This window comes from Sminthopsis crassicaudata, chromosome 4 (assembly GCF_048593235.1).
Source record: "Sminthopsis crassicaudata isolate SCR6 chromosome 4, ASM4859323v1, whole genome shotgun sequence".
NCBI classification, from domain to species: domain Eukaryota; kingdom Metazoa; phylum Chordata; class Mammalia; order Dasyuromorphia; family Dasyuridae; genus Sminthopsis; species Sminthopsis crassicaudata.
This window is the reverse complement of record NC_133620.1, coordinates 374,632,934-374,648,404: the sequence shown is the minus strand read 5'-3', so window position 1 is coordinate 374,648,404 and position 15,471 is coordinate 374,632,934. Positions and strand designations below refer to the sequence as shown.

General features: G+C 36.6%; 1 protein-coding gene across 4 annotated transcripts in view; it reads right to left on the bottom strand.

Annotated features, from left to right (window-relative positions):
- Positions 1-15,471, bottom strand: part of LOC141539440 (Fc receptor-like protein 4) — a 31,856-nt gene that overhangs the window by 15,275 nt on the left and 1,110 nt on the right. For 3 of the 4 annotated variants that reach the window (XM_074262242.1, XM_074262240.1, XM_074262243.1), the window contains exons 2-7: positions 14,219-14,239; positions 12,853-13,098; positions 12,097-12,363; positions 11,578-11,862; positions 6,535-6,822; positions 5,755-5,892 (exon numbers count right to left, since the gene is read on the bottom strand). In XM_074262242.1, the coding sequence (XP_074118343.1) occupies positions 5,755-5,892; positions 6,535-6,822; positions 11,578-11,862; positions 12,097-12,363; positions 12,853-13,098; positions 14,219-14,239 (1,245 nt within the window). The remainder of the gene's footprint in view (positions 1-5,754; positions 5,893-6,534; positions 6,823-11,577; positions 11,863-12,096; positions 12,364-12,852; positions 13,099-14,218; positions 14,240-15,471) is intronic. The other variant, XM_074262244.1, reaches the window with a different exon arrangement.

Here is a 15,471-nt window from a genome sequence, read left to right as displayed (position 1 = left end):
AAACCTAAAGACACAAAGAGATGCAAGGATGGAGTAAAAATATGTGACTGTGAGAAATAAGATAAATCAGGTGCAGTCTTTCAAAAAAGGTTTTTAGTTACTGGGTTCAGTACTGGTTCTGTTCTCAATAAAGGCTGAGTGAGGAGAGGAGAACTTCAGACTAAATGAGATTAATTGAATAACTTGGCTGTCTTAACATTTACTTAGAAACAGATTTAAAATACATCTTTCTTAAATAAATCAGGAGACTGGGATAAAGACCATGATTTCTTCTGATTCTGTTTTTACCTCCTGGTGCACCCTAACCACTTCAGTGAGTTCCACAATAGATTAAAAAAAAAAAAAAAAGCCTGATATCTTGTTGCTTCAGGTTTCTGGGAGGTGAGAAATCAAGGAGAAAAAGATGTGAGTATCTATACTACTATGCTGAAGTTTTTGCTGTTCCAAATACTTACACCTCTTTTCCTCTCTATATATTTTCCTGCCTTCTTGGAAACTCTTCTGTTAGTTCAATTCTACCCTTAAGTCCTGTTCTTGAATTAGCTTTCTCTCTTCTATAGCTGGAAAGAAACATAGCACCTTGGATCTCTTTAGCTCCTTGCAAGATGGCCAACTCAAGTCTTGCTGGTAAGAAGACTGTTACATTGCAATTTTTCTGTAAGGCACTTCCTAACTTCTTTTCACTCTTATCTTCTGTCTTCCTTGGGTTTCTCAATTCAACTGTCACTAAATTCATAGTGAGAAATCATTTTGCTTTTTATAATTCATAACACTGTGCCCTCTGTCCTATCTCCTACACCCATAGTTTTGCTTCTTTAAATGGAAAAGCAATAGAGAAATAGAAATTGTGACCAAAAAACTGTTTTAACTACACCCTAGAAAATTAGCAACTATGGTGCTGACTAGAGAATTTTTGAAGAATATACTTTTGTCTCACATTTTTTAGCAACACATTACAGTTGATATACTTTCTCTCTCTCTCTCTCTTTCTCTCTCTCTCTCTCTCTCTCTCTCTCTCTCTCATTCTCTCTCTCCCTTTTTGCTTTCACCATCTTCTGTATCTCTCTCTCAACTTCTTTTTTCCTTTCCCCTCTCTTTTTTTATTGTCTCTTTATGCCTTTTTCTTTCTCTAGATTTCTCTTCTTTCTTTCTTGTTTCTCGCTTTTCTTTCACTATCTCTTTCTCTCTGAGAAATCCATTACTCAACAATACTTTACTAAAGACTTAATATATACCAGAAAATATTCTGGATACTGGGGATATAAAGAGAAGTAAAGCAGAGCTCATCTTCAAAGAGTTTACATTCTAGTGGAGGAAACAATTTAAACATGGATATGTATATGCAAAGTAACCTCAGAGGAGAAGGGCCTCAAAGGAGAAGTTGGAGAGAGAAGAAAAAAAGCCTATTGCAGAAAATAGTTCTTGAGTTGAGTCTTAAAGGAAATCAGGAGTTCTAAGAGCCAGAGTGAGGAAGGAGAGCATTTTGGAATGTGGATTCAGTATAAAGGTCTAACTATAAGAGATAGAATGTTGTGTATGAAAGGTGTCAAGGAGGCCATTATAATTGGAATGAATAGAGCAAGGCAGGGAATATCAACTGTCTAGAAATTAATGAAATACTATAATGCAATCAAGGATGCCTAAAATGAGGATTGTCAAGAAATGAGAAGTTTGATATGAAATCCTATGAAAAAAATAGACAAGTGTGAGACTAGTCAATGCAAGTGCACACAATGACATTAACCAAGTCTGACCTGGATTACTCTTAGTATTCCATATCCATGATCCTCTAGCTCTGCAAAAAGAAGGCTTATTCTTCTAATTCTGCTCTGGCCACAAATATTGAGAGTCTTTCCTTCATAGATTGATACTCTTGTGATGTAAATTAGGCCACCTTTTGTCCCAATTCTTACCCAGCCCTTAGTCATTGAATGGACATTGTCTCAGACAAACTGAGGCTCAGGAGAGATCTTAATTTAATTTAGAAAACTTAAGGTCATCTATTGCATCTTGGGCCATTGCCGATCATTTTGACTGTTGTCTCACCACTGGACTTTGACCACTATGGAGGAGAGAGTGAGAATGATGATTTTGTCTATTTCTTTGTTTTTTAAATCCAATTCATGTGCAAGTCAAAACATCCTCTTCAAAAATGAAGGATGAACAACAGCAACAACACAAATGACTACAACTTTTTCAAAGTGGCTTTAAGTGGCAGTAGTAGAGGATGCAGAAAAAGGAGAAACTTTTAGGTTATCATAGATACTTTCAAATGAAAGTGGTAAATGTTAAATTTCATTGGTTTTGTTATTATTTAAAGCTAAATACACAGTCATTATGTAGAGGATAAAAAGGGGATGAAGAAATCACTTAAAGATGCTTTCACTATAGATGACATTTAGAGCTGGGAGGGACCCTAGATGTCATCAAGTCTAATCCTTTTAAATTTACAGAAGATGAAAATAAGGTCAGTGATAAGCAATTTTCAAATGATTTGTCTAGGGTTACATAGCTATTTAATATTAAAAGTCAGGATTCTTACTCAAGCCTCTCTGGCTTCAGGTCCAACACTCTGCTCTCCCACATGGATTCTTTTTTGGGGCATGGAAAGTCCTTGGTCACCTTTTCCTTTCTTACCAATCCTGGTGATATTTCACTTTAGCATGTCAATGGACAAGATGGTTGTCCTTTATTCAATGTGTTTGCTATTCTCCGGTCTACTCTAAAAGCTCCCCATGGCAATAAAGAATAGGAGGTAAGGTTAGAGGTCTTGAGTTTGAATTCTTGCTCTGTTACAAATAATCTTGGAAGGTCACTTTATGATTTTGAAACTTGGTTTCCTCATCTGTAAAATGGGAATATATGCTTATATTGTCTACTGACAACTGTGTAATGAGGAAAATGACTTGGAAAGTGCTTACAAAGATGAGCCAGAAATAGAAAATAATTTTAAAATGTTTTCCTTCTAAATAATTTATGTATAGTTATATCTTTGGGGATGAAATTGGTGATATAAGAATTACTTTGTAAGTCTGTAGGTAAAGAGTTTGGGATGAAAAGTATGTGGAGTCACAACACACATCAATTATTGTAGCCTTTAAAATTTTAAGGGGTCCAGAAACTGGATGGAGCCACATATGGGGAATGAGGTCTTGAAAAGAGGAATTGGGCCTTCTGATCCCTGGTAAGGGAATGTCTAAGACCAGAAGGATTTAAATCAAATCTGAGGAGAGCATCTAGGGAAACAGCTAGACCAAGACATAACTATAAAGATTGAGGGAAGACTAGTTGTGATATAAGCAGAACCTTCTTTCACTATTTGCTTATATCCTTAGTATTATCTTCCAATCCACATTTTCCTCCTATAAAAAACCACCTCTTCCTAAATACCAAACTGACTTGAACCTGGAATGACTGATTACTTATGATATATAGATGTGATGGAATACTATTGTTCTATAAGAAATTATGTACAGGCTGATTTCAAAAAAAGCCAAGAAAGACTTACATGAACTGATACTTACTTAGTGAAGGGCTCCTTACTTTTCAGTGACTTTCTAAAAAGCAATAATTATAGAGCTATTGAATGAAATTATCTTTCAATCAAGGTCTCACATCAAGGTTTAGTATAGAGATCTTTCTGAAAGGGATTTGAACAGCCTCCTCCTAATTTCTCATGGGTTACAAAGAGGTTCTTACTTCTTGCTTGTCTGTCATGCTTCCTTCTTCTCCCCTATCTGATTCACTCTGAAACCACTTATTATTTTTAATAACTTCTTCCTGCTGAGTTTGGATGGGGTGTTTGGGGGTTACATCTTCTGCTTACAATAGATAGGTCACCAAATCAGCTCCTTTTGTTTCTAGAGTGCTAGAATAGCAATGACAAAGATATAGATTTTAGGATAAAGATACATTTTTAGGAGCTGATTTACCATTTATGAGACAATAAAAAAAAAATACTCATTAAGTTTTTATTATGCACAAAATATTGCCCTAGGCTCAGATTAGTGCTGCCTATCTGCTTCCTGGAGGCAGATGATAGGTATGGTAATATAGAGTATTTAGCTGAGCTACCAGTGTTATGACTTCAATGGAAGAAGATATGGAATGCAACCTAGACACAATGAATGCTAAGGATGCCTTTCCTGATATCCTAAATCGCTTGTTCCCCCCACTCTCCATTCTCCAAATTTACCTTGTGTTGCTGTTGCTGTGTGTGTGTGTGTGTGTGTGTGTGTGTGTGTGTGTGTGTGTGTGTGTGTGTGTGGTATACACACTAAGATTATAAATTGCCAAGAAGTTGCTGACCTGTGTTGGTAAGGAGAATATTTTTACCAGAAAGTTTCTTATAGCAACAAAATCATAGGTCTAACCACATCCCCATCTCCATCTTTATCTCATCCCCACTCTGATCCCTATTCTTATTGTATATGTACATACAATTTGCCCTATTAGAGCACAAACTACTTGATTATTTCATTTTTGTCTTTGTATCTCTAGCATTAAGCATAGTGACTGGTATATAGCAGAAACTCAATCCAATGCATGTTTATTAAATGAATGAAAACATTAAGAAGAGTAGGACATGAGATCTCCTTTCAAAATATGACTCAAAGACATGAAAAGTTAACAATTTTGTTCAGTCATTTTTTTTTTTCAGTCATCTCCAATTCTTAACACCATTTGAAGTTTTCTTGGCAGATATACTGGAGTGATTTGCCAACAATTCATTTTCTATATGAAGAAACTGAGGCAAATGGAGTTAAGTAACTTGCTCAGGGTCCCTTACAATATATAGCAATTACCAGATGAGTGGAACAGGTGTTAAGTATGAAAGGTTTCCAGAAACAGAGAAATCATTATGAGCTGAGCTCTTCAGAGGAAATGAGATTTAAGTTTGGCTTTGAAGAGTAGGATGGCAAACTTGGAATTAAGAAATCTTGATATGAGATCTCTTTCTAGTAATCAGATGAGAATATGTATATGAATCTAAAGGACTTAAAAAACGTAAATACTATGAGGATTAATTGAGAAACTTAGTTTGCTTGTTTTTTTAATTTTTCCCCCCAGTGCCTAGCAGAGTAAGAGACAAATATTTATGAATATTTGAAAAAAAATTTGTGAATGAATAAAAATAAGAAGGAAAGGAAGATAGAGTATAGATAGGCAGAAAATTAGGAAAGAGAATTTCAGGGAAGGAGCCTAGCTTGAATAAAGTTGGGGAGATTCATGTGGCAAAAGCAGAGATTTTATGTTGGCGATAAATAGGAATAAAGCTGAAAAGGTGGGTTGAACCCAGACTTTTCTCAATGAGAACTTTATCCTGTACTGTAGGCAATGGAGCTACTGATGGTTTTTTTGAGCTGAAAAGTTAGTAATGAATATTATTTGGGGGAGATTAACCTGATATTAGTGTGTAGGGTGGATTGGAGGAGGGAGAGATTGATAGGCAGAGTGTCCATTTAGAAGTATATTTCAATAAATCAGGCTTGAGGTGATTAGATGCTGAATTAGGGTGACAATACTAAAAAACGGGAAAGATAAGCATGTGATAAAGGACTAGTTGTAAGAACATGGTGACTGCCAATGTGAGATCTAGAAGAAAGAGACATCCCTGTGGACTAAAGATTTGGAGTCTGGGATAATTGAATGAATGATAATGACATTGGCAGAAATCAAGAAGAAAAGATAGTTTCTTGAGCAAAGATGATTGATTCATTGTGCACTAAAGTTCAAGAAAGACAAGTTACCTACCTGTCTTACTCCAAGGTCCAAAGAAAACTAGAAGTACAGAAGCAGCGAGTACAACCACAATGAACTGGGTCACAATGAGTCCAAGAGATAAGTGATCAATCTTTACACTTGAGTTGAATGGGAAGGAGAGATTTCTACCTGAGGAATCAGAGTAGAAAAATTGGAGGATGAAGCTATTACCTTAACTGGTGGCACTTGAGATAGTAGAGTCAACTTAATCTAATTTACTCCCAAGTGTAGGTGGTTTTTCTTTAAGGTTATATATGCAAGGTGATGCCTTATTTATCTTCTTTATAAAAAATACAATACAATATTGATGCAGACCCTATGAGACTGTCAAAAGAATGTGCTATCACCTTCCACATTGCAGCCTAAGAATAAGAAAAGGAATTTTGAAAGACTGTCAGATTAGCAGACATAAGGCAATGACCTAGAGCAGGCTCAGTTTGGAATAAATATTTCTATCTTCTTAGTTTCTACAGTCCCTTTAGCCACTAATATATGAAATTCTATATGAAATTATTAGGTGCCTGCTCTAGGCAAATAACTTTCTAGCCTTAACAGATAAACTTCCATAGAGATGTCTGATAACTTCTAACTAACATTTCCCTGGGCATCTACTAGAGAAATGATTTTCCTTTTTAAAATTGTTTTCTTTCACAGAGTAATCACTTTGGATACTTGAGCTCTCTCTGATTCCCTTGGAATGGTCTTATGACCCCATAGAGGTCCCACCCAGGTAAACAAAGGCTATCAGAGACAAAAGGAGTAGGAACTCACTTCTCACAATGACATTTGACATCAGACTGCTGATGGTGCTGATATTGTTGTCAGCAGTACAGTAATACTTCCCTGCATCATTCTCAGTCACTGCAGAGAGCACAAACTTCTCCTCCAGAGAGTGTTGAATCTTCTTTTCCAGACTTGCATTAATGCCCTCTCTGTGCCAGGAGAAAGTGATGTTCCCTGTGCCCTGAGCTATTGAGCAGATGAGGACCAGCTTCCCTCCTTCAGTCACTTGTCCCCCAGTGGGCTGGATCTCCATGAGGATGCCAGAGATAGGGATTCCTGAGTAAACACAAGTTGACACATGAGGGCCCTCTATGACTTTATGGAATGTCAAGGATGACAGGGAAAGGGGCATCCAACTTGGGCATGTCTGAACAATGGGAATGTAGGGAAACATATAATAAGGAAAGGAGAAATGGTCTTTTCCATAATATAATGATTATTATATATTTCAACAACAATACTATATGATGATCAATTCTGATGGAGTGGCCCTCTTCAACAATGAGGTGAACTAAATCAGTTCCAATACAGCAGTAATGAACTGAACCAGCTATACCCCATGAAATCTAGGAAATCTACTAGTAAAATGTCTCTTCCCCACAGATTGATGGGGATTTTTTCAACCACAAAAGTAGTAAAAACTCTTGTTTCTCCTTCAAATATCCATCTCAAAGGCCTAGCACTAACTTCTGCTGCTATTGATCCTCCTACCCCAGACATGTAGGTGTCTGCCTTAATCTTTGGCCAGTGACTGGGCCAATTGGCACCTCTAATAAACTGTACGATCTGCACCCGTGTCTCTGCTTTTGTGGAGGAAAAAATGGGAGAAACAGGATGAGAAACACATGAACCTTATTCTCATCAGAACTGACTCAAAGAGGGAATAATATACTTAGTTATGGGTAGAAACATCTCACTATATAGGAAAGCAGGAAGGGAAGATGATAAAAGAGGCTGATAGAAAAGAGGGCATTTTGGAGAGAAAAAGTCAGAAGCAAAAAACTTTTGAGAATTAACAAGGTAAAAGGAGAGGGAAAAAATAGGATAAAAAACAGGAAAATAGAATGGAGGAAAACTGTATAATAGATAATCATTACTGTGAAAACATTTATAATAAGTTTCTCTGATAAAATCTTCATTTCTCACACATAGAAAACTGAGTCAAATTTGTAGAAATAAGAGCCATTTCTTAATTGATAAATAGTCAAAAGATATGAACAGGCGGTTTTTAGAAGAAGTAATCAAATCATTTGTAGTTATAAGAAAGAAAATGCTCTCAACCAATAATGGTTGTTAATAATAACAAGAGGAAAGCAAATTAAACCAACTCTGACCTACCAAATCACATCTGTAAGATTGGGTAATATAACAGAAAAGAAAAGTGACAAATTTTGGAGGGAATATGGGAAAATTAAAACACTAAGAACTAGGAGATCACTGTATTACTGTATACAGTAATAGCAAAATTATATAATGACCTACTATGAATAACTTAACTATTCTCAGTAATACAATGATCCAAGATAATTCACTAGGACTTAACAATGAAAGGTGCTATTCATCTCCAGAAAAAGAACAGATAGAACCTGAATGCAGATCAAAGATGCTTTTCCTTTCCTCTCTTATTTTTCTTAGGATTTTGTTTTTAGTTTATTTTTTCTTCCACAGAATGACTTACGTGGAAATTGTTTGCCTTCTCAAAGAAGGGAGAAAGGAAGAGGATTTAGAACTCAAAATTTGAGGTGGGGAAGAATGTTAAATTTCTTTTTACATGTAATTGGAAAAAAGAAAATGTTAAATTAGAGAAATAGACCTTTTCTATCAGGAAAAAGTAGGAAGGAAGGGAAAAGGAAGTGAGGGAAAGGGAAAGATAAGAGGAAAGGAAGATCATGGGAGACAATGGCCAAAAGCAATGTAAACTTTTGAGGAGGATGGGGTTAAAAAAGAGAAGAGAGAGAGAGGAACAAACAGAAGAAAATATGATGGAAGGAAATGCATAGTTAATAATCCTAACTGTGAATATGAATGTCATGAAGTCATTCATAAAATCAAAGCAGATAGCAGAATGGATTAGAAACTAGAGTCCTACAGTGTTGTTTACATGAAATACAATGGAAATGGAAAGACACACATATAGAATTAAAAGAAGAGGTTCAAGTAGAATTATGCTTCATTCAAAGCAAAAAAGGCAGGACAGTAATCGTGATCTTGGACAAAGCAAAAGCAAAATTAGACTAAATTAAAAAATAACTAGGGAAATAATTTTGCTAAAAAAGTACCAGAAATGGTGGAATAGGATCAATACTGAACATTTATATAGTACATGGTGTAGCAAGTTATAGGAGTTATAAGAAGAAATAGATAGTAAAATTATATTAATAGGAAACCTTAATTTGGTATTCTCAGAACTAGAACAATCTAACTATAAAATGTTATGGGCCAGAAGTCTGTACTTGAAACAAGGATTCTTATAAGGTGCTAAATAAGTGAAATTGATAAGACAATGGTTATCTAGTTTAGCATGGTGATTAATAGTTCTCTAGTTCAGTATGACTGATTTAATCTTACAACAAATAATGGTTCCTTAGTGATATAATGATTGGCTTATACTCAGTATGATGAATGGACTTAATTGTAATAGAGAATATAAGCTGGGATAAACTCAGCCAGGGTTGGACTCAGAGACATATTTGTTTCATTTCCCACCTTTGTGGTGGCTGGAGGCTGGAGCATAAGCCCTCAGACTCAGAGAAAGATTCACTCCATCTCACACCACTGTGGTGGTTGGCTTGTCCTCCTGCATTTCCTCCACTGAGACCAAGTTAGTCCAGCCCCAGGCAAGGGGATAATAAAGAATTTGGACTTTAACACCTGGCTATTCTGGTGGTGATTAATCTGCTGAAAGGAAGGCTGACTTCCAGAAATGAGACCTCCAGAAGACCAACTAGAACATTAAGAACAAGGTTAAAGAGATGAATAGGATGTTAGAAAAGGTAAAGATGACAGCCCTCTGGAGAAAACTGAATAGGAATAGAAGAGAATAGGCTTTTTCTCATATAACACAATCATAAAAATTGACCAGGTGTTAGGTCATAAAAATCTGACAAGCAAATGCAGAAAGGCAGAAATAATTAATTTTAGGATCATAATGTAATGAAAATTGCCTTCAATAAAGGACCTTGGATGCATAAATTTAAAATTAGTTAGAAATCAAATAATCTAATCCTAAAGAATGAGAGGATCAAAGAAAGAATCATAAAAACAATTAACAATTTCATTAAAGATAATGAAAATCAACTCTGGCTTCAGACACTTAACACTGCCTAGATGTGTGACCTTGGGCAAGTCATTTAACCCCAATTGCCTCAGCAAGAATATACTCAAATTTGTAGGATATAGTCAAAGAAATACCAGCTTCAACAAAAGAGAGAAAGAACAGATCAATGAATTGGGCATGCAACTAAAAAAGGACTATAAAAAGAACAAAATTTAAATGTCCCAATTTAAAACCAAAATAGAAACCCTGAAAATCAGAGATTAATAAAATTGAAAGTTAAAAAAATTGAACTAATAAGAGTAGGATCCAGTTTTATGAAAAATCCTATAAAATAGATAAAACATTGATTAATTTGATTAGAAAATAAAAGCAAATTACTTTATCAAAAATGAAATTGGAAATGAAATTAAAACAATTATGAGGAGTTATTTTGTTCAATTATATGCCAATAAAACTGACAATCTAAATATATGAATATTTACAAAAAGGTTAATTGCCCTATTAAAAGGAAATAGAATATGTAAATGATTTTTATTTTAGAAAAAGAAATTGAATAAGTCAAAAATTATTTCCCTAAGGAAAAAATCTCCAAGACCCATATAGATTTATAAGTGAAATTTAACAAACATATAAGGAAAAATTGATTCCAATACTATATAAATTATATGAAAAATGAGGCAAAGAAGGAACCCTACCAAATTCTTTATATGACACAAATATGGTGCTGACACCTAAACCAGGAAAAAAAAAAAAAAACAGAAACAGAAAAATGAAATTATAGACTAATTTCCTTATGAATATTGATAACAAAAAATTTAAATAAAAGAGAGAGACTGCAAGGAGACTACAACAATGTATCACAAAAATCACAAACAATGGCCAGGTGGTTTTTATACATGAAATGCAGGCCTAGTTCAACAGGAAACCTATCAGCATAGTTGACTATATCAATTACAAAAATACCAAAAAATTTTATAATTATAACAATCAACAAAAGAAAAGATTTTGACAAAATACAATACTCATTCCTATTTAAAATGCTTGCTAGCATAGAAATAGGTGGAGTTTTCCTTAAAATGTCAAATATTATCTATCTAAAACTAAAAGCAAACTTTATCTATAATGGAGATAAACTAGAAGCCTTTCCAATAAAATCAGAGGTAAAGTTTATCAGAAAATAATGCTTGCTATAGCAATAAAACAAGAAAAAGGAAACTGAAGAACTAAAAATTGGCAATCAGGAAACAAAGCATATTTGCTGATGATATGATAATATATTTAAAGAACCCTAGAGAATCAACCAAAAAGGGAGTTGAAACAATGAACAACTTTAGCAAAGTTGCAGAATATAAAATAAACCCACATAAATCATCAGTGTTTCTACATATTATCAATAAAACCCAGCAGAAAGGAATAGAAAGAGAATTTCCATTTAAAATAACTACAGGTAGTATAAAATAACAGGGAGTCTACATGTCATAACACCCAGGAATGAGTGATAAAAGGTATGAAAGGGGGAGAGAATTTAAAATTCTTGAAAATTTTGAAAAAAAAATGTAATTGATTTGAGGGGCATTGGTCAGGGTGATGTCTTACAGAAAAAGATCCATAGAAAAGCTAATTGGCTGTCTCCAATACTACTCCCATCCTCAGGGGAAGAAGAAAAGCACATTACAGAGTATCCCAAGTTCTAAACTGATGCCAGTGTCCTTCCCTCCACTTCTCAATTCCAGGCATTTATCACTGACACTCACTTTTCACACTGATCTTTATGTAGCTGCTCTGTTTCCGAATATTCAAAATCACAGCTTTTGCCTCACACCAGTATGACCCCGAGTCTTCTATCTGGATGGCTGGAATCTGGAGCACGTGAGACTTCTTCCAGTCTGATGTGATGACCCTGCCATTTCTGAAGAAGGAGAAGTGCAGTTTGGTATCTGACCTCTGTGGAGAGAGCTGGGTCTCACAGCTCAGCGTTACTGGAGTTCCCTCTGTGGGCTCAGAAGTTATGGTTTTCAGCTTAGGAGGTGTAAACAATTCTAGGGAGAGGAAGAAAAGCCAGGACAGTGAGTGTCAGAGCTCCTGGGGTTATGTCTTATGTTTTCAACTGAACATATGAAGGGACACACAGATGACTCCATCTCATTTCCCTCTATGCTCCAACCATGAGCTCATCCTTCTATTATGTGCCTAACCAGCCTTCCATACATAGACCCTGGTTCTGAACAATCCTTCCCCTTCCTCTTTCTGCCTTCCAGAATTGAAACTCATACCTTGGACTTGGAGGTCTACTTTTCTTGAACTTTTTTCCCAAGGAACTATTATATATGTAAAAACTCCTGTGCAATGATATTTGCCACTGTAACTTAAGCCAACTCGTGAGATGGAGAAATCAGAGTGTTTAAGGAAATAAGAAAATATCTTTCCATCCTTATAGTACGTCATGTTTGTGATTGTCCCACCACCATCACGTCCTCGGCATCTCAGGATCAATGTGTCTCCTTCAAACACAGAATATGGAGTCTGCAAGATCAGCAGATCTGTAAGAGAACCCAGGAGACATTGGAGATTCAGCTGCTATATTTCTTCCATATCCTCCTTCCAATTAATTCTAAAGAGACCAATCTGGAGATTATCTGGTATATAATATGGGATTCAGATTTCCCCTATACTCCTCTGACTTGAACCAAATGTCCCACCACATCCCTTTTTCTAGAACAAGGAACTTTCCTAAATGATATTTTCTCAGATAATCCCATGATATTGACATTAAGAAGGGAGTCCCATGCTTTATTGTGCTACCCTCAGTGGTCAATTAGTCCCTAGTTTCCAAGGAATTTCAGGGTATCCAACTATTTTCTGAATGATTGAATGTGAGTAGTAAAACGCCCTCCCCAGTTCTGCTGCTGCCTCAGCAATATCATATAACATTCTAGAACCCCAGTGCCTCTTCTCTTGTCCCTCCCTTCCTGTGGGAGATCCCACTTAGAAACTCTACCCTGCGATTTGGTGAGGCTCTTGGTCCTCACCAGAAGAAACTACCAGGTTCACAGGATCACTGAGGGCTGAGTCCTGAGTCTGACATCTGTACTCTCCAGCTTGATTAGTCTGAATGCTGGCTGTAGACCAAAATCCTTGCAATTGTTGGTTTTTGTACCACCATATTGTGCTTGGCGTGAAGGAGTTGATTCCATGGCAAATCAGAGTCACATTTTCCCCACTGAAGATAGTGGTCCATGGAGGGCTGAGGTGCATTATGGCTTTCTTTGCAATAGCTGTGTCAGAGAAAAGAAGAGCATGAGATAAAGGTGTTTATACACAGTTCATAAGAGTATGAGAAAATAGGAGAGAAGAAGAGAAATCCTGGCCCCTCCTTACCCTGATATGGAACCCTCTAGCTTGGAGTTCCAGATTGAGGTCCCCTGTCCCAGCCTCTAGCACATATACAATTAGAAACTTATTAAAACCAGAGAAAAGCACTTTGGCCTCCTAAAATACTGAGCTCCTTCTAATTCCAATCCAAACCAACAGAAGAGATTAAATATCTAACAAAGATTGGGTTTTTTTTGGAGGGAGGGAATCAAATATGCCCAAATGAGCCCAAGAAGTCAAGACTAATATTGTTTTAATGACATACCAGATACCCAGGAGACTGGGTTGGTTCTGAAGCCTCCTTGGAAATTATTGTCCAATTGAAGTTGATACTCACGATGTAGTTTATTTCCCACTTGAATATGTTCAGTGCTATTTGTACATGTTATCACATTTCATCCTCCATACAGGTGAAAGAGGTTTTGTGATTGTCATTATGACCATTTTACAGAAAATTTGGTTTGAAGCTGAAGTGACTTTAAGGTCACACTGTAGGTAGTTTCAGAGCCAAGATTTGAATCCAAGTCTCTTGATTTGAAATCCAATACTCTTTCCACTGTACCATTGTCAGAGGACCTAAATTTGGATTCTAGTTTGAAACTCGGTGGTCCTAGACACATGGTTTCTCCAAGTTAGGCTTCAGTTTCCTTTTCTGTGAACTGAGATTAACTTAAATCATCTACAAGATCTTTTCCTGCTCTAAAATGTAACAGTTTATGATTCAAAGGATGGTCCTGTTTGCAGCAGGATGCCCCAGGACTACCCCTCAAATTTTCAAAATAACAGATAATTATATCAATGTTCATGTCTGGTGGGGGGGGGGAGGTGTTGAGAGAGAAGAACCCTGAGCAGAAACCCTGGAGGGACTGAGAGTAGCCTGAACCTGAGGCCTAGGGCCAGTCAGGGAAGAGAGCTGGAGCTCAACCAAAGGGTATAGAGTAGGCAGAGCAGCTCAGAGGAGCTTCAGTGGGCATCCTATGGTCCTAAAGGAGACCTCAAAGAGGAAAGAAAAAAGGGACTCACCAGCTTGTGTGCTGAGCAAACCTGGGGAAGAGAAAACAGCCAGAAGTTAAATGGAGTGGAGATTCTCAAACTTTTCAGCTTTTCTAATGTCTCAAAAATTCTTCAGATCCCTCAGTAATATTATTGTTGAGGGCGGTAGCCCTTTGGTATTCCTTGTTTGATCTACAACTTCCTTTGGGATTTGGACTTTGATACAAGATCTGGTCAAACTTGTCTGGGCTTGTACCCAGCCCCCCACTGGATCTGAGCTGGCTTGGATAAAGCCCGCCAAAAATCTGGCCTTCTAGGAATTAACCTGAGCTCCGCCCATTACTTCTTCAAGCAGATAAAAAGAGCAAAGCTAGAACCATCTTTGCTTCAGAGATTTGAAAGATGCCAGCCAAGATGCTTGCATCAGAGATTCTCTGTCCCCGCCGCTTTCGGCGTTATCTTCCTCTATCTAATGCCTTTTACTAACCAGACCTTAACTTTACTTCCAAACCCTGCAATAAACATCTTTTACCCATCTAGGTTTTCGGGCCTGTAAATTCATTTACAGAGGACTCTCGCCGTCACTAGACCTGATTTAATTTTGTATCCTTGCGCCGAATCCTAAGGGGGTTGCAGGGGAGCTCCATGTGACTCCCTGTACCCCGAATCCTGACACTAGACCTCACTTAATCCTATTGAGGTATATACCTCATTATTAAGTATTTATCTCATGATTTAGTTCAAGTTACCTCATCATTTTGAGGTTCCCTATTACCTCATCATTATCAACTTTCTTTAATCTCCTAGCAATACTTAATCTAAAATAATCATGACTCTTTAAAAAGCCTTTCACAACCTGGCGCTAACCTCTTTTTTCAGCCTCACCATACATTGTATTGTTTCACGGGCTTTGTATGCATGATAATTGGCCTGTCTATACTTTCCCCATGATATTCATCTCTGGAGTCTCTCCATTGTACTGCCTGTCCCCCATATTTGCAGTGCATGTCCTCTGCAAATCCGCTCATAAAATCCTTCTCTTCCTAAGGATTTACCTCAAGCTTCGAACTTCAGCATGATGCCTTTTCTGATCCTTCAAAAACAGTGCCCTGCCTCCTGAATTCTCTAGATTTTTAAAAACAATTTGCATTTATTTTTAAAGCCATCTAGATCTGTGTACTTTGACTTACTGATAGCATGCAAGGTTTTTGAGAGTCAAAATTGTTTCATTCTTTGTATTTATATCTTCATTGACTTGATTGGTACCTGGCATATCAAGTTTA